The sequence below is a fragment of the Capsella rubella genome, unplaced genomic scaffold (assembly GCF_000375325.1).
Source record: "Capsella rubella cultivar Monte Gargano unplaced genomic scaffold, Caprub1_0 scaffold_4, whole genome shotgun sequence".
In the NCBI taxonomy this organism is placed as follows: Eukaryota; Viridiplantae; Streptophyta; class Magnoliopsida; order Brassicales; family Brassicaceae; genus Capsella; species Capsella rubella.
This window is the reverse complement of record NW_006238920.1, coordinates 1,295,662-1,314,385: the sequence shown is the minus strand read 5'-3', so window position 1 is coordinate 1,314,385 and position 18,724 is coordinate 1,295,662. Positions and strand designations below refer to the sequence as shown.

The window sequence follows — 18,724 nt, the reverse complement described above, 5'->3', positions numbered from 1 at the left end:
AATAGTTGAAAGAGAATTTTTGAGGAATACCCATTTTGGTGTACCCCTTTTTAAAAATACACCAATTTTCTATCTATTTTAAAAATATCTCTTTTCAAATATGAAAAATTGTAAACTTTTATATAGTTTTTAAGGTACATATTGATCATCATTACTATTGGGAGACTCAATACAAATATTTATAAAGTTTTAAAAAGGTTCTAAACGGCATTTATAAGACTTTTATAAGGCTTTTATAAGGTTTAAAAAATTTTTATATGTTTTTAAAATAATTTTAAAACGTTTTTAAAAGGTATTTATATGGTATTTAAATTTGCACACATAGAAAGATAATTTGTGTCTATATATATATATATATAAGCTTATACATTTTTTTATAAATATCAATTTTTTTACTTTTTAATTATCAAAAATACCCTTTTTCCATACCACTTTTTAAAAATACCCCTATTTCAAACTTTATAACAAAAACCACTTTAAATGTTGAAATTTATCCAAATATTTGTGAAAACTTATAAATATACACACAATTACCTTTATATATGTTTAAATTTTTATATATCTTTCATAAATAACGTAAAATAACTTATAAATACCTTTTACAAACCGTATAAACCCTTTTAAAAACCACTTAAAAACCTTATAAAACTTGTAAAAACGATTTAAAACCTTTTAAAATATTAAAAAATATTTGTATCAAATTTCCAAGTAGTAGTTATTATATAGAAGTACCTTATAAACCACATAAAACTTTATAATTTTTCATATTTAAACATGAATATTTTTGAAAATGAATAGATAAAGGAGGTATTTTTGAAAAGGGGTACACCAAAAGGGGTATTTCTCAAAAATTCTCTTTAATTTTTTATATATTTTTTTTAATGTTGTTTAAAAATTCTATTTGTATCTTAATATTAACAAAATTAGATATAACATATTGCGACATCTTATGTTTTTACTTGACACTTATCATGATCATGTGAGTTAGTAAATTTAAAAACCAAGTTTTGACATATAATCTCTTCTAATTGTTAAACTTAAACCATAATTTTAATTTATAAAGATAAACCATAATTCTTATTTATCATTTATATACCCAAACCAACAAATAATCTGATTTAATTGTAAAATTAAAGTTTAAACCTTAATCCTCTTATGTAAACAAAAACCGCCATATATTCTTGTTAATTATAAATTTTAAATCCCTATCTTATTAATAAACCAAATTGACATAACTGAAATTAGATTATTTGTTTAATTTTATTAATAATTTTTAATATATAATTCTTTATAATATTTATTTTATATATTTCCTTCTTTGATAGGGTTAATAATATTTCTATTTTATCCAAATATTAACAAAATTATTTATGCCACGTGTCAACATCTTATCGTTTATAATTGACACGTGTCACGATCTTGTTAATGGCTGACTTTGAAAACCAAGGTTTATATAATAAGATAGTGTGTTCAATTGAAATTCAATAAAGAAAACCAATAGCTGAAACTTTACTTTTATATATGATTTCATGAACTACCTATTTAAGAGCTGATAATGTAAATGTAAATAAATAAAATGATGAACATTGAACACACAATCTTAAGCCTCCACATTTGATGCAGCGAGATATTTGAAATATTTAAGGTTTATTATAAATAGAGACTTTTAGGAAAGTTTGTAATTTAGTTTATGATTGATATTGATTTTGATTAATAAAGTTGAGAGGTTTCTCCTTTATAAACGAGCTTTCGGGCACGGGGAAGAGTATTCCCAACTTATCTAACAAGCTTTCGGGCACGGGGAAGAGTATTCCCAAATTTATCCTTTTTATCGCTTCCGCTCTCTATCAACATTTTGTATCAATCGTATTAGCTAGTAACATTTAAATTTATTTGTTTACTTCATATCATTTAAAATTTATCAGTCAATATAAGGTGTTGATTGGAAAAACTCTTCGTTCAATATAAGGTGTTGTTTTATCTAAATCTTTCATTTTTTTTTATTTTTTTTTGAGAAACTACAGTTATGGATCTAAATCGAACACTTTAATTTGTTTTCAAAAAGAAACACCTAGTTTAAAATATCATAAGTATGATAACACGAATATCCAATAATACTATTTTTAATATAAAAATAATTTCGAGTTTGATTAAGTATTTTGATCTTCATTAGCTAGCTACATATACAATAGTCACTAGTTAAAGATAGCTATTGAAACGTTAAGACAGCAACGAAGATTATATTTGAAACGTACGAGTGTTTTAACTCCAATGAGAACTAACGTTAAGAACCAATGAACAGGTATCATGTGGAAACTAATGTTGCTTTCGTCTTCTTGAAACAATCTCCGCCGCCCAAGCCTTGCCTATATCAGTTTGGAACTTACCTGAATCAAACAGAGACAAGCTTATAAAAAAGCCTTCAACCTTATAGAGATTGTGAATTTGGATTATAAACTGTACGATAGACAATACCTGCGGTTGATTGGAAAAACTCTTCTAGATCTTTCCCTTGCGCTGCGTAAAACAAACAAACATACAATACGAGTTTAGCTTCTGCTGAATCTATCTTCGAATTAGAATTTTTGTTGAGGTTATAACCTTGTTCGTATTCCAAAGCTTGTAGTATCAGCTCAACCTTGTCGAAATCTTTCACAACTTTGGCTTCAGGTGAAGAGTTCTCTTCGTATTCTCTCCAAAGCTCAGCGATTTCTTTAGCTGAAATTACCATAACATATACAATTTTAGAAGTGACAAGTGTTTTATGCAAAATGAGCACAAGAAGATATAACGAAGATGTTTAAGGTATTTTAAGAATAGAAGCGAACTGACCTCTTTCTCCTCCTCCCAAGAGTTTGCACATGTGTTCAAGTGCTTCACTTTCTCTTCGGTTTTTCTCTTCTTTAGATATCCCACAAGAAGGTGTAATGTCTCCTACAATGGCTGCTCAACAAAAATTATCGAATTCAAACGAGATTTCCTAAATAACTTGTGACTGGTGATTTACTCTCTACACAAGTGAAAGAACTAACCTTCTGCAATGTCATGAACAATTGCCATTTTCATGCATCTATAATTAGAAAGCAAATATGAATGAGTTTAAATTCCAGTAGTTGAACTTGGAAATTAATAAAAAACAAGCATGAAACTTACTTGTCTCTGTTAACACCAGGGATATCTGAAGAAATTAAAGCCATAAGACCCATCCGGTACATGTGATCCGCTATAGATTCTGGATCTTTTACGTCTCTTTTAATCCATCCAGCTCTTGGAGTTGTCTATTTGATAATACAGAAGAAAGTTTACCAAACAATACAACACAAAAATTCTGATAGATGAAGCAACAAACAATAATTCACTAGATTCACATAAAAACACAGGACAAACTTCTTATGTACAAGGACTAAAGTAATCAGAGATCACAGAAGTTGGCACAAAGATTAAAGTCGTTCAAATTCCCAAACGAATTCTACAATACATGAACAGATGCAGCCAAGGCTTAAAATTGTTTCATTTCCGCAATGCACTACCGATTCCAATTCAATCCATAAAGCATGACACGTTTGAAGCTATCTCCCCACAGAACCATCTTAACATTGTTAAGAAAAAACATCCACATAAATCTAAACAACACATCATCTTACAAACACTACAACATTGCATTAGAAGTTTCAAACCAACATCTATATCAAATCATAGCTTCTCAAAGATTCCATCAATGAGAATTGCAAGAGAAGACATGGCTTAACCAAAGAAACCACCGGATCTTGGAAAACATAGGTGGATCATTCAAAGCTAAGGTAATGTAATCTATGAAGCAGGACAGAAACAAAACCTGTGGGCACTTAGGTCACCAAAGCAACCACATAGAGCTCGAAATCGTTTCAATTCCATAACGAATTCAGATTCCAATACAATCCATCATCAACAAGACAGACATTGCGTTGTATAACCACAGAATCCACCGGATCTTATCGAAATCGTAAGGCGGATCATTCAAAGCATACCTTGAGGCGAGTGCAGAGAGAGAGGAAATCAATGGCGGAAGAAGCGGAAGAAGGAGGAAGAGAGACGGAACCATCACCGGGTTGAGGGGAATCGGAAGCCATGCAGTGAATGGCTCGGTTAGGAGAAGAAGCTGCGGCGGCGGCGGAGGAGGAGTAGGTGAATCGGAGACTGGAACGAGTGAAAGAAGGAACAAGGAAGACGAGAGAGAGTGATTTGCAGAAGAAGACTCGATTCATCACATTCTTCATTTTTCTTCTTTATCTTTCTTTTCGTTTTTGGGAATCCGTTCCCTTAATTGTTTTCATAGTCTTTTGCTTCATCTCGATATTTTAAATGGGCCTTATAAGATCTGGAGATTTTAAATGGGCCTTATATTATGTGGAGCATATATTATGTGGAGACTTTTATTGGGCCTTTTATGACCTGAAGACCCAATACTGTAGTGGGTCATGGATTGAGAATTATACTGGAAAAGAAAAAAGAAAATAAATATGCTTGATTTATTATGCTAGAAGATTTAAATTCTAAGTTCCGTTTCAAAAATTCTGAAATTTATATGCTAATGATGATTTAAAAACTGAATTAAAAAATGGATATTTTTGTTTGAAAAGTCACATTATAAATGTGGAATGACATTTTCTTAATATAGTAATGAAAAGTACATTATATCTATGGGATTTTCTTGTACAAAAAAAGGTACTAAAACTTATTGAATTAAAGCATTGTTTAGATATTGAATAGTATTACTTTTTTTAATGGCGTACATAATAAATGGATCTGAAGATATGAAGATCCATAATAAATAGGAACTACAACGTGCCTTTTAATTGATGTTTTTTCAAGTTATTTAATTATTCAAGTTTTCTAAGTCAATTTATTTTATTTGATATTCTTAGTAGTCCATTAATTGGGTTAATTGATGACATTGCTTCTTTTTTTTGGTTGAGTTAGTTTTGTAGATACTACTAGGCCTGGGTATAAAATCCGAACCGAACCGAACCGAACCAAAAAAATTGGATTAAAACCGAACCGATATTGAGAAAATAACCGATTGGTTGTTAGCTTTCATTATTTTTGGATATCGGATTAAATCCGATCCGAACCGATATCCAATAGATATCCATATAAACTGAACTTATAATATATACTTTAATATCTTTAGGATATATACAATATATACTCTAATATCTTTAAGATATATATGTTTGCCGTCTTGATTGTAGCTGGGTAGACGCTTGAGTTTCCTCCTCTCATGGTCTTGAAGTTTTTTAAAAATTATTTTCAATTTGATTTAGGATGTTACTGAATTTTGCTACTTTTTTATTAGGAATTTATGGTTTACTTTGGTTTATTTGAAGCTTGTATGCATCGACATAGTTTATGCTTCACTTTTATATATTGGTATGGTATTATGTTAGTTGGTTTTTTAAACTTGTCATTTGACTCATTTCTATTTTTTTAATATACTTGGATAGTATGGATTATTTGAGTATAATTGGATTAAAAAATATTCGGATAAAACCGAATCCGAAAAAATTTTGGTTAAAATTTAATTATAACGATTATATCCAAACCGAACCGAAATCCGAATTATCCTAACCGAAACCAAACTGAATTTTATAAATATCCGAATGGATGTTAGAATCAATATCCAAAAAATCCAAAAACCGAAAAATCCGAACCGAACCCGATCCGATATCCAAATGCCCAGGCCTAGATACTACATATATATTTGCATTATATTATTGTCGCATGCTACCAATATGTACTAGATATTGTATAGAAATGAACTTAAAGAAAAACCAATGATGAGTAAAAAATACACCGAAAAATATATCAATTTGGTTACTTATTATTATTATTATGTTATTTGTTTGTTATTTTGAAATATTTAGACGTTCGAAAAAGTAAATATAATACATGAGCCCATATGGAGATATATCACAACGAATAGGGTTAGTCGACTCTATGACATCTTGCCGTTGAAGTGTTATGTCTCCAAGCTTGACATTGTCTTGAGTGAGGGTACCTTGTAATCCACCCGTCACATAATGAAAATATATGACTTTTTTCCTATAAAAAGTTGAGACTATATTAGTTGAATGTATTCTTAAGACTAATTTGTTAAGAAAGTACTAAAGATTAATATGTTTTGGTATATAAACAAAGCAAAACAAATGTAAAATATAAATATATAATAGAATAAAAAGTTACTAAATACATTAAATGTAATTTTTATTCAATATATCATGACGTAGATAATATTGGTTTACATTAACTACTTAAGACTAATTTGTTAAGAAAGTACTAACGAATTAATGTGTTTTGGTATATAAACAAATCAAAACAAATGTAAAATACAAATATATAATAGAATTAAAATTTACTAAATCCATTAAGTAGAATTTTTATTAAATATAGCATGACCAATATATCATGACATAGATAATTTTGGTTTAAATTAACTACTTCTGGTTAATTTGTTAAGAAAATGCTAAAGAATCAATATATTTTTGTATAGAAACAATTGAAAGAAAGGAAAACAAATGCAAAATATAAGCAATCATGAACCATAGAAAAAGTCAAAAATGTAAAAAAAATAATTGAAAGTTGACAAAAAAAAATGTAAAAAAAATAGAAAATATGTGTACATACAAAAATAAAACAGAAACCATAGAAAAAGAAAAAGAAATAAGAAGACATATAGACCAGTATAGATTAGAAAGAATTAAGGTAACTTCTCTTTCTCTCCGTTTCTTTTACTTATTTTTCCTTGGCTGGTTTTACTTATGGATTCTTGGCTGGTTTGCTAGTTTTCTTGTTATCTTTTTGGTTGACTTTGCCAATTTAGGCACATTGTTAAATGGTCAGACAGATCAATTAAACGGGATTAATTCTCGTTAACGACATCTGTCAAATACAAAACGAAACCGTTTTAACCCAAAACACTTAATCGATTCAGATTTTCTCCAAAGGTTAGGTTTAAAACGGTTTCGTTTAAGTGTTTTGGATTAGGTTTAAAACAGTTTCATTATTTGACGGATGTAGTTAATAAGAAATTAACTCTGTTTAATTGCTCCGTCTGACCATTTACCGATGTGCCTAAATTGACAAAGTCAACCAAAGTTTCAGAATAAAGAAAAAATCAACAAAAAATTGTGATTTAAATGAATAGTTAAAGAGTACATGATTTAAATCAATAAAATTATACTCTCCAGGATTTTAATGGCATTTTTTCCAATTATTATTGAAAACTTTGTCTGTTTACGAGAGGTTGATTTCACCGATTAAGATCCACTACCAATGCTCCACTAACCATCATTAGTGGGCGGGTAGCCGATTATAAAATCCTAGAAAACGATTCAATTTACACTAATGCAATTTTGCACATGCATACGTAATAGTATGAAACTGATGGTCACCACTATTATATAATCTATATACATCATATTAACATAATCTATTATACATCATATTAACATACCACTACATGAAACCAGAGACATCGATTATATATATACATAATACATCGATTAACGGATAAAATTTTAATAAGGTTTCTGTTTATGATGTTCACTCAAACATTTTAAGAGCCTTTACATTAAGATAAAATTATAAATATAAAGAAGATCACTATGTTTTTGAAAACTGAAAAAATACAATGAATAATTTGTTTATCTTTGTGGCTTTGAGTGTACAAGTCAATAATATAAGACAATGATCGATGCTAGTTGGTCCAACGTTAATGAACTTAGTGGCATCCACTTCAGAAACTCACTCTAGCTCAAACCTTCTATAAATACATTAACATTGTTCCACTCTTCTATATCCAAAACAAGCCTTAGAGATATAAAGCAACGATATATACTCCTTAGAGATTAAAAAAGACAGTATTCTAAAATGGCTAAGGTCCTTGGTCTTGTTCTTATGAGTTTATTGGTTATTTCGAGTTTGGTTATGATAACTGAGAGCCGGGTTGCAAGGAAAGACTTAGGGATAGGTTTAGGTGTTGGGTTGGGAATTGGTATTGGTGGTGGCTCAGGCTCTGGTGCTGGTGCTGGAGCTGGTTCTGGTTCTGGTTCGCGGTCTAGTTCATCGTCTAGCTCAAGCTCGTCATCGAGTTCAAGTTCTGGTGGTTCAGGTGGTTCGGCTGGTTCGTCTGCTGGTTCTTTTGCTGGATCTAGGGCTGGCTCGGGATCTGGCAACTAAATCTTAAAATTATGTTTGGAATTGGAACAAACATCATAAGTGTGAAACTGAATGTAATGTTTTTATTTTCCTAAGACTTGGGTTTGTATTATTACGTTATAGCTAAAACTGTGTGGATTGAATAAATTATCCATGTAACTAAGTTATGCTTTTTCCTTGCAATAATATAATGTTATATTGTTTTTTTAATTATACAAAAAAATCCTAATTAAAAGCTCTTATTTATATTGTTGGGTCGATCGATTGGGGCTCTTATCTATATTTTTAAAGTAAATTGATGATACCATAAATTTTTCTCAAGCCAAGAGAATCCTCAAAAGTGGTCATCAAGAGCACATGAACAAGACATAATCCATTTGTCTCCTCCTCACATCCATACCTAGAATACTATTTAGAATTCGTGACAGAATTAATAAATCTATCAATTCGGATGGGGAAAATATTATAATTATATTTCTAAAACAATATGTTATGAAACTGAATTCATAATTATATATTTTTTTAAATCAAATTTATCATTTTATAATTTGGAATCTTTGTGTAGCGGAAAAAAAAAATTAGAAATATTAGGTCAAATTTGATTGTTACTTGTTATAACTTTTAATCCATTAAAAAGGAAAATCGATTTGTTGGTCAGTTTGCTTCATTGATTCTGTATATTCATCTGTTTCATAATTGTTCAAACTCGTGTTCTATTGTTTTGATTAAAATCTTTTGTATACAGTTTATAATAATAGAAAAGAGAAGAAAGCATGTGTAGCTTAAATTGACCAATATTTTTGGATTACTAAACTGCCTAATTGGGGACTAAACTATTAGCATGTACGTATAGAGGTTTACTAAACTGTCTTATCGGAGACTAATCTATACTTAGAACAGAACAAAAAAAAATGTAAGTACGTTTCCTATAAAATAAACTGAGTAAACCGGCGCCTCTAACTCTGGTGGTAAAGGACCCTCAGCTGAGGTACCCATCATCACGAGTTCGAGCCCCGGCCACTGCGGATTTCACATATGGGCTGCAGCATCTCAGGAGCCGACACGTGGAGTGCCTTTCGGTCGCCCACGTGGCTAGTTCAAACGCGAGCGTTGGGATACCTGGGTTATCAAAAAAATAAAAAAATAAAAATAAATAAACGAGTATTGTTTATACAAAATTTTAAGCGTACGTACGCAACCTTCGTTTTATGTAGTTGACATATGTTAATTAAGGACTGACTTGTTGATATCAGTATGATGTCTTCGGATCGATTCCCAAATCAAATATAAATGATGTAATGTTCGTTTGGTCACCGCAGGCAGTTGAGATAAATACGCCGTTTTTTATCGTTAAATTAAGTCGATGTTCAAAATTTATAACCGTAAAATGTTGTATTTGCTGCTGTGGCGAACAAAAATATTTGCAGCGACAAAACAAATAGCATGGGAACGTCGGACTACACGTGTTGAACTAGAAGTGGATTCGGAGGTAATTGTTGGTTTTCTTACGACATGGATAAATAGCTCTCATTTGCTGTCTTTCCTAATACGTTGTGCAAAGACTTTTTATCAAATGTTTAGATAATCCGTATTACTCATATGCTAATCGTCTAGTGGATGGATTAGCGAACTATGTGTTTTCTTTATCGTAGGACTTTGGTGTGTTTGATGTTGCACCAGACCATTATGCTATTCGTGGTGGAGAATGCTAATGGGTCTATTTGACCACGGAATGTGCGTTTGTAATTAAAAAAAAAACCAAAAAATTGCAGAAGACGATGTCTCCCCTCTTCTAACAAAAAAAAAAAACAAATAAAACCTATAGCATTAATATTGTTATCGGAGTTATTAAGAAGTACTTAATATGTGTAGTCTATAATTTGGTAATAAACAAAAAAATATTTATAAATATAGATCACTTTGATAAGATTTAAGTAGTTTTATTAGATACATACTCCCACTTTAACTAGGATTATATAGTTGACATTGTTATTATCCAACTAATACTGAATATAAGTTATCTAACTAAAATCACAGTTTTTTTTTTTAAATGTGGGGGTGGGGGGGGAGGGGCATCAACCATTTTATTATTATTTGTGGTTTAGATATTATTGAATTACTTGATTAATAAAATAAATTTTGAATTAACTCATAATTGTAATCTAATTAAACTACAATGTTGTTTTGATAAAACAACATTAATCATTCGGATTCAGACAATATATTTTGAATGTCTTTTTAAATGAAGAGTTCATAAAATTTTGAATACTAACCCTTCCCACATATTAAATTTCTCTATTAGTAGGTTAGGTAGCAACGCAGCCTCCAAGACCAAAAGCATAAAAACAAATTGCAATTTTTTCCTAGTGACAACATAATATAAACGTTGACCCAAATAAACGAGTAAACAATTAACAAATTGGACTTTTGCAAACCTTTCCATCTTTCTCACGCAAGTAAAAACAAATTGGAAAAATGATACTCAATATTTATTTTTGACATAGTAGCAATATTAATAATCATATGAAAGTGAAAGCTCATTTGATCTTTCAAACTTCTAATTCATTTATATTATGTTTGACGTATGATTTCATACCAATTAGAAAAGAAAGAAAATCATATATATTTTTGTACATATAATTATATTTCTTTTTCTTTTAGAAAATTGTCATAAATAGCACTAAAATAGGTATTTTAGTTTCTAAAAATACCACTAAAATACATTTTTCTGTAATACCACAAAACTTAATCTATATTTTTAACATTCAAAATTAATTTCTAAATCATAAAACACTAAATCATAGTCCTAAAAACTATACTCTAAATATAATTAAACACAAAAAAATCAATTTCTTATGTTTATAGTAATTTTGGAAAAACATAAATTTTCTAGTATTTTTAGAAAAAAAAAAGATTTGGTATTTTTAGAAAAAAAAACTTAAATTTTGCTATTGGAGGAAATTTATTTTTTCTTTTTAAAGCAAAAAATATATATATTTTCATCAATTATGTCTAAACTATAAATTTGGTGATATATAGTTATTTTCTATCAATCAATTTTAATCAAAACTCTTTATATATTTATAAAAACTTTTTATATAATTGATACTATTAATAAATAAAAAGTGTTTTTGCAATAAATAAGATAAGATCAAATATTAAATAATGATATATAGTAGAAAAATATAAATAACTATTGCAATTATAAGTCATTATCACAAAAACAACTCGACCAGCCGCAATAAAGCGCGTGGAAATAAAAGAGTCCTTGTTCCAATACAACCAAGTCTTCAAGTCTTCAACTACTCTTTCCTTAAAGACATTGAGAGAAACCAAGAAACTTCTCTGCAAGAGACGCCTCTCTACGCGTTTCAATCTTCTCTCTATATATAAACTTATCTCCCAGGAAACCAAACTCAATATCTGTTTCTGGGTTCCTCAAATTCTCAATCTTTCTCTCAATCCATACTCTGTTTCGATCTTCTTTAACTCTTAAGCTTTCCCCCAAAGTCTCAATCTTTTTCAAAGGGTTTGTTCCAAAACCAATCACCATGGCTCGTTGTAGCAACAACCTTGTTGGTATACTCAATTTCATCGTCTTCCTCCTCTCGATCCCGATCTTAGCTGGAGGAATCTGGCTAAGCCAAAAAGGGTCAACAGAGTGTGAAAGATTCCTAGACAAACCAGTGATTGCTCTTGGTGTTTTTCTCATGGTCGTAGCTATAGCTGGTTTGGTTGGTTCATGTTGTAGAGTCACATGGCTTCTTTGGGTTTATCTCTTTGTCATGTTCCTCTTGATTCTACTTGTGTTCTGTATAACAGTTTTCGCCTTTGTTGTTACAAACAAAGGAGCTGGTGAAGCTATTGCTGGGAAAGGTTATAAAGAGTATAAACTTGGTGATTACTCTGATTGGTTGCAGAAACGTGTTAACAATGGCAAAAACTGGAATAAGATTAGGAGTTGTCTTGTTGATAGCAAAGTTTGTACTAAGCTTGAAGCTAAGTTTATTAATGCTCCTGTCAATGACTTCTACAGCGAGCATCTTACTGCTCTTCAGGTAAAGACTTTGAATTTGGGTTTTTTCTTTAAAGATTGTGTCTTTTTCTTTAGGGTTTTTAGTGATTTGTGATTAGAGGAGACTTAGAAAGTGATTGAGCTTTTTGATCCTTAAAGTTCTCTTTTTTTTTTGTGATTCTTACACATATGTTAAAAATCTTGTCTTTTTGAACACCAAAAGCTTTACTTTTTGATTCAAAGTTTCAATCTTTTTAAAAGTGAGAATCTTGATTTGTGAATCTGAACCATAGACATATGTTTTAGTTCTTGATTCTTTATTCTTACTTAAGATGCAAGCAATTTTGTAACTAAGTTCTGCTCTGTTCTTAGCACGTTTGTGTGATAGTGTTTGAATCTAAATCTTTGTGAATGTTTCTGTGACTCTTAAGACCATAACTTGAACTAAACAAAACCTTTGTTTTTGTGTTTTACAGTCTGGCTGTTGCAAACCCTCAGATACATGCGGTTTCGACTATGTAAGCCCAACGAACTGGATCAAGAACACAATCACAACGGGAACACCCACAAATCCACAAGACTGCCAACTCTGGGACAACGCAAAAGACAGGCTCTGCTTCGATTGTGAATCTTGCAAAGCCGGTCTACTCGACAACGTCAAGAGCGCTTGGAAGAAAGTTGCGGTCGTCAACATCATCTTCCTTGTCTTCCTTATCATTGTCTACTCTGTTGGTTGCTGTGCTTTCAGGAACAACAAGAGGGATGACAGTTACACCCGTACTTACGGATATAAGCCTTGAACAAAACCTTTTTATCGGTTTTTAGGACAGAGAGATTCGTTGATGATCTTTATATATTACATTATGGGAGTTTGCTTTTATGTTTGGTGATCTTTATCTTGGTGTTTTGAGACATATATTGCTTGTACAGCTCACTCTTATGATATTTATTTATTAGTGTGTTCTGTCTTTTGGCTTAACTCATGTGCCTCTAGGAGCCTCAATGTGTGGGGACTGATCTGATGTCTTATCGGATTTATATTGATTTGTGTTTTGGATAAGAAGAAATCTAGAATTCAAAAATCAATCCGGAACTAACATTGGTATCCAGACACATTTAACTAGACTCTCAGAGATTTATCAAACTGAGATCATATCACATACATCATCTGAGATCATCACAAATACATCATCTGAGATCACCTCAAGAGCATAATCATGTAGTCCCTTTTTTGGAGACTGAGAAGCATCTAGGTCGGTTTGATGAGCTTGAACGTGCAAACATCTCAGATGGATCCATCCTGCAATGTGTACTAGTGACCATGACTTGTTCCCTTTTCGGATCACGAATCTTGAACATTGTTGTCATCTCCTTTGGCAGATGCATCTCCTCAAACGTCTTTAAAGATCACCTGAATCACAAATTCTTTGCAGTTTCGAAAAGCTGACATACAATTGCAGCTTCTTTAGTACAATAAGAATTGAAAGTAATTTCCATCAGTAACAAACAAAATCCAGCCAGGAACAAAGCCAAATTCTTTAAGAACTCCTCTTTCAGTTTGTCACGGATTTTGCTTTGTTACTCTTGGAAACTACTTTCTTATCTTCCTTGGCAACATCTGTTTGGGATTTCTTCACTGATGTGGCCGAGAAATCCCAAATTTTCATCAGAATAATTTTATTGTGTTTTGTAAAAACAAATACGGCGGATATGATGAACACCTAAAAAAACTGCGAGTATGATCCTTTTATAGAGCCAAACAAGTTAACCTAGGAAACATAAAGATTGAAATATGCTAAACGACGTCGAATAGATTAGTATCTATACTACGTCGTTTCGCATGTTTTAATTGCCTAGAATAAGTAGTTCTAGAAAAAGATCTATACGACATCGTTAGATTCGCTTCCCTTCGATATTCATTTCGATTCGATTCGAAAAATTCAAATATCTATAAAATGTTGAAGCGAAGCAAATATGAAAATGTAGTATTCATAAACACTAAAGCAAATAACAAATATTATTTTTTAATGCCGAATATCCTCTTCGCTTCGTATATGTATATATATCAATATAAAAATATATATATAATATGTGTATTTGTAGATTTGAGTTTATATCTAATAGGCCTATTATTTAGATTATTATATTTTGGCCCGTTATGATAATGTTTCTTATTTTTAATTTTTAATATGTTTTGTGTGCAGATTTGTATTGTGGTAGCGAGAGAAAGCTGCACGGATGACTGAACTATGTTGGCATCGTTGCTTATGTTTATATGCTAAGATGTTAGTCTCATCATTTTTTTTCATGTTATGTTTTGATTAATGACATTTTAACTATCGAGTTTTGGGTTTTTGGATTAATTTGATGGCATGTTTTTTCCAGAGGTGTGATATCAACGGTGGTTACATTTTCTTCTTATTTTGAAAACATGTCAAACAAAAACCTCTAATACCTCATATTTTGCATAGACAGGCACATACTCTATGTTTTTTTATTCTATTTCAAGATCCATTTTTGTCGAGACAAACTCGATGGTCCGACTTATCATTGTTCCATATGTAATTTCAGCATAGATTGGTTGTGTTGGAAAAATCCGCCACCGCTTACTATCTATGAGCCAAAGAGCCACAACCATCCATTCACCCTCCTGGCAGCAATGGTCTCTTTCACTTGTAATGCATGTGGGCTGGTTTGGTGACCGTAATCCTTACGTTTTTCTTGAATGTAATTTCATTCTGCACAAAGATTGTGTCGAATTGCCCAGAGAGTCATAGAGGTCAATCTTCATGACCATCGAATTTCTCGCAGTTATTAGCTTGATCACGGCGATTGGGAATGCCGAGTTTGTCCTAGTTATGATGTTCATTCAAAGTGTGCAACAAGGAACGATGTGTGGGGTGAAGAAGAACTTGAAGATAAGTATGATAATGAAAAGATTGAAGCTTGGCCTGGAAAGTGATAAGAGATATCAAGATGATCAAAGGTGTAGATGTTGTCTTCAAATCTTCGAATGGCTTCAGGTACCACATTGTAAGAGTACTTTATCCTTTTTATTTAGATGTGAGGTGCAGTACTATTGCTGAGCCTTTTGACCATGAACTGCATCCCCATCCACTATACCGCACTACGAAAGAGCATAAGACTTGTGGAGCTTGTAGTAAAGATTCAGAGTATGTATTAAGCTGTCTTGTTTGCGATTTCGCTTTAGGCATGGAGTGTGCCACTTTGCCAAGAAAATTGAAACACATATGCGACGATCATGATTTATCGTTGCATCTTTTATCTTTCGTTTTATTTGTTTTTTTTTTCCTATTTGTTTGTATCATGATCCTATTGGTACTTCTATATTAATTGTTTTTTTAGGCAAACACCTTGAGTGATGCCTTGGCTCCTTCTCTCTCGTATCTTTGTGGCAATCCAAAGTTATGATATAATGATTTTGTGTCTTTACCTGTTGTAGTAGACATCGAAGAAGCTAGAAATTTGAAGATCACCTGAATCACAAATTCTTTGCAGTTTCGAAAAGCTGACATACAGTTGCAGCTTCTTTAGTACAATAAGAATTGAAAGTAGTTTCCAAGAGAAACAAAACAAAATCCAGCCAGGAACAAAGCCAAATTCTTTAAGAACTCCTCTTTCAGTTTGTCACTGGATTTTGTTTTGTTCCTCTTGGAGGCTACTTTCTTCTCTTACTTGGCAACATCTGTTTGGGATTTCTTTACTGATGTAGCCGAGAAATCCCACATTTTCATCAGATAAATTTTTATTGTGTTTTGTAAAAACAAATACGGCGGATATGATGAACACATAAAAAACTGTGAGTATGATCCTTTTATAGAGCCAAACAAGTTAACCTAGAAAACAACATGCCAAACGACGTCGAATAGATTAGTATTTATACGACATCGTTTCGCATGTTTTAATTTTATATTGCCTATAACAATAATTAGTTCTACAAAAAGATCTATACAATGTCGTATACAAATGTATCTAAATCAATATTTTAGTATATAATAGTTTCAATTTTTTCTTTGTGTAAGGTAATCTTTTGGATTCGTAAAAAGTTGTGATATGAACTTCTCATTCTCTCCCCTCGAGGTGCTAGTGTTGCAAATTCCATACCTTAAACAACATTGTGAAAACTACTTCAAAAGTTCATCAAATAGTTTTTGTTTTATGGAATTTTTGGCCAAACTTTATTGCACAAGACATAACAGATATGTTTTATAAGTAAGTGAATATCGTTATGCTTGAACTGGGGGACTCCTAAGTTTGGACAATAAAGAATCGAATCCATATTAATAAAACGTAATAGAAAAATGAAGAATACGTAAAGTTGTATGTATTAATTTGAAGTAAATAATGCGTGTAAATGAAGATTAATGCTTAAAAGAATATAAAGGAAACGTACACATAGAAGATGAAGTTGTCTCTCACGAGGTCCATGTTTTTTGGGTTCTGCTTTCTTTTACGTAACTTAGGACATGAAGATGATACGTCCTCCTTCTCTAGTTACGGGAAAGATATCAACATCACTGTCAAGTCCGGTTCGGTTCATCAAAAAATGTCATATAATTTCCGGTTCAAACCGGTTTTTCATGTAACCCTTTTTGAGAATCCAATGAAAACAAAACCCTAGTTCATCATATTAACCCTTTTGACCCATCATGAATCTCTTGAGTCACACTAACCGGATCAAAAACCAATTTTTTTGCTGAGATTTAAACCGATTTTACGGAATATATAAGTAAACCAAACCAAGATTACCAAGATCTCACGAAAAGCCGTTAAGTTTTTTTTGGTAATACATAATGAACATTGGCCACGTTATCATAGTTTTGTTGACATATATAATCTCTTCCTATATATTAGACGAACGGGACAATAAACTCGAGAAAGAAGTGTTTGGTTTGATTTGATGAAATGGAACCTCAAATTATTTTTCTCTATCTCTCACTTCTCATTCTCTCAATAAACTTCTTCTTCACGAATCTTAAACCGAGGCTAGCCCGTCTCCTCCAACCTTCTTTGGAAACTCGTGTCACGGCCGCGTTTTTATCCCGGAAAGAAGTAGCCGAGTTTCTTGATTCTCCCGTTGTAAAAGAAGACGGAGAAGAAGACAAAGATATCAATGATGATTCAGATTCCAACTTGACGTTTGAATTTGATCCTTACATGATGAGCAAAGCCGAGTTAATTAACAAAGCTCTAGAGGAAGCCATTCCAGTTGGGGAGCCACTCAAGATCCACGAGGCAATGCGTTATGCGATTCTCGCGGCTGGAAAACGCGTTAGGCCTATACTATGTCTCGCTTCTTGCGAGCTAGTAGGCGGCAAAGAAAATGCCGCAATGCCAGCTGCTTGTGCGGTTGAGATGATCCACACTATGTCTCTTATCAAAGACGACTTACCATGTATGGATAATGACGATTTGCGCCGTGGGAAGCCCACGACGCATAAAGTCTATGGTGAAGGAGTGGCTATTCTCTCCGGTGGTGCTCTCTTGTCTCTTGCATTTGAACACATGACTACAGCTGAGATATCACCGGAGAGAATGGTTTGGGCGGTTAGAGAATTGGCTAGGTCTATTGGCACGAAAGGGTTAGTCGCGGGACAAGCGATGGATATAAGCAGTGAAGGTTTGGACTTAAACGATGTCGGGTTAGAGCATTTGGAGTTTATACATGTCCATAAAACCGCGGTTTTGCTCGAAACTGCCGCGGTTCTTGGAGCCATTATTGGTGGTGGATCTGATGAAGAGATTGAGAGTGTGAGGAAGTTTGCACGGTGCATTGGGTTGTTGTTTCAAGTTGTGGATGATATTTTGGACGAGACTAAGTCGTCGGAGGAATTGGGGAAAACCGCCGGAAAAGATCAGCTGCTCGGAAAGCTAACGTATCCGAAGTTAATGGGGTTGGAGAAGTCGAAAGAATTTGTTAAGAGATTGACTAGAGATGCACGGCAACATCTTCAAGGGTTTAGTTCGGATAAGGTGGCTCCTTTAGTATCTCTTACTACTTTTATTGCTAACAGAAATAAGTGATTATTTTTTGTTTTATTTGTGTGTGTGTGTATTGGGTTTATGTAAACATGCTAAAGTAGTGTGTTCTCTTATTTTTAAGTGTAACCACATTTTTATTATGTTTATTAAAAGATATATTTAAAAATGTACATAATCAATACTATTAAAAGAAAAACGATTTGCACATGTTGCCAAACAGAAACATTAATTTTTTTAATAAAAACTATATGATAAAACGTCTAAAATTTATTGCCAAACATCCTAAAACGGATAAACACGCGGATCTTTTTGACCCGCTAAACAGACCCGCTTTCAAACACAATATATAAAATAAGTGTTAGAACCACATGATTAAAAGATTTGATAGGTCTGTTAGTTATGTACATGCACATTGAGCGCCATGTCTTAGGTTCAAGTCCTGCACTTGCATTTTTCCCGTTTTTTTGGAATAATTTGGTTTTAAGATATTCAGAAATCATAACATGATAC

General features: G+C 32.1%; 4 protein-coding genes and 1 long non-coding RNA gene across 5 annotated transcripts; 3 read left to right on the top strand and 2 right to left on the bottom strand.

Annotated features, from left to right (window-relative positions):
* Positions 1-2,105: 2,105 nt before the first annotated feature.
* LOC17890515 (HD domain-containing protein 2) lies at positions 2,106-4,295 on the bottom strand. The gene is made up of 7 exons (XM_006294800.2): positions 4,008-4,295; positions 3,154-3,278; positions 3,033-3,070; positions 2,833-2,943; positions 2,602-2,718; positions 2,476-2,517; positions 2,106-2,387 (listed from the first exon to the last, which is right to left on the bottom strand). Exons 1-7 carry the CDS (start codon positions 4,254-4,256, stop codon positions 2,317-2,319), a joined length of 753 nt encoding a protein of 250 aa, XP_006294862.1. The 5' UTR covers positions 4,257-4,295; the 3' UTR covers positions 2,106-2,316.
* A 3,557-nt stretch (positions 4,296-7,852) lies between these two features.
* On the top strand, positions 7,853-8,406 carry LOC17888023 (lysozyme D). Its single transcript, XM_006295234.2, has one exon. It carries the CDS (start codon positions 7,909-7,911, stop codon positions 8,215-8,217), a length of 309 nt encoding a protein of 102 aa, XP_006295296.1. The 5' UTR covers positions 7,853-7,908; the 3' UTR covers positions 8,218-8,406.
* A 3,084-nt stretch (positions 8,407-11,490) lies between these two features.
* Positions 11,491-13,180, top strand: LOC17888964 (tetraspanin-8). Its single transcript, XM_006294714.2, has 2 exons — positions 11,491-12,254; positions 12,688-13,180. Exons 1-2 carry the CDS (start codon positions 11,748-11,750, stop codon positions 13,009-13,011), a joined length of 831 nt encoding a protein of 276 aa, XP_006294776.1. The 5' UTR covers positions 11,491-11,747; the 3' UTR covers positions 13,012-13,180.
* Positions 13,181-13,230: 50 nt separating this feature from the next.
* LOC111830994 lies at positions 13,231-15,785 on the bottom strand. Its single transcript, XR_002834266.1, has 2 exons — positions 15,709-15,785; positions 13,231-13,622 (listed from the first exon to the last, which is right to left on the bottom strand). It is a non-coding gene; the product is annotated as an uncharacterized LOC111830994 (long non-coding RNA).
* Positions 15,786-17,128: 1,343 nt separating this feature from the next.
* LOC17889594 (heterodimeric geranylgeranyl pyrophosphate synthase large subunit 2) lies at positions 17,129-18,375 on the top strand. Its single transcript, XM_006296117.2, has one exon. It carries the CDS (start codon positions 17,138-17,140, stop codon positions 18,254-18,256), a length of 1,119 nt encoding a protein of 372 aa, XP_006296179.1. The 5' UTR covers positions 17,129-17,137; the 3' UTR covers positions 18,257-18,375.
* The last annotated feature ends 349 nt before the right edge of the window (positions 18,376-18,724 follow it).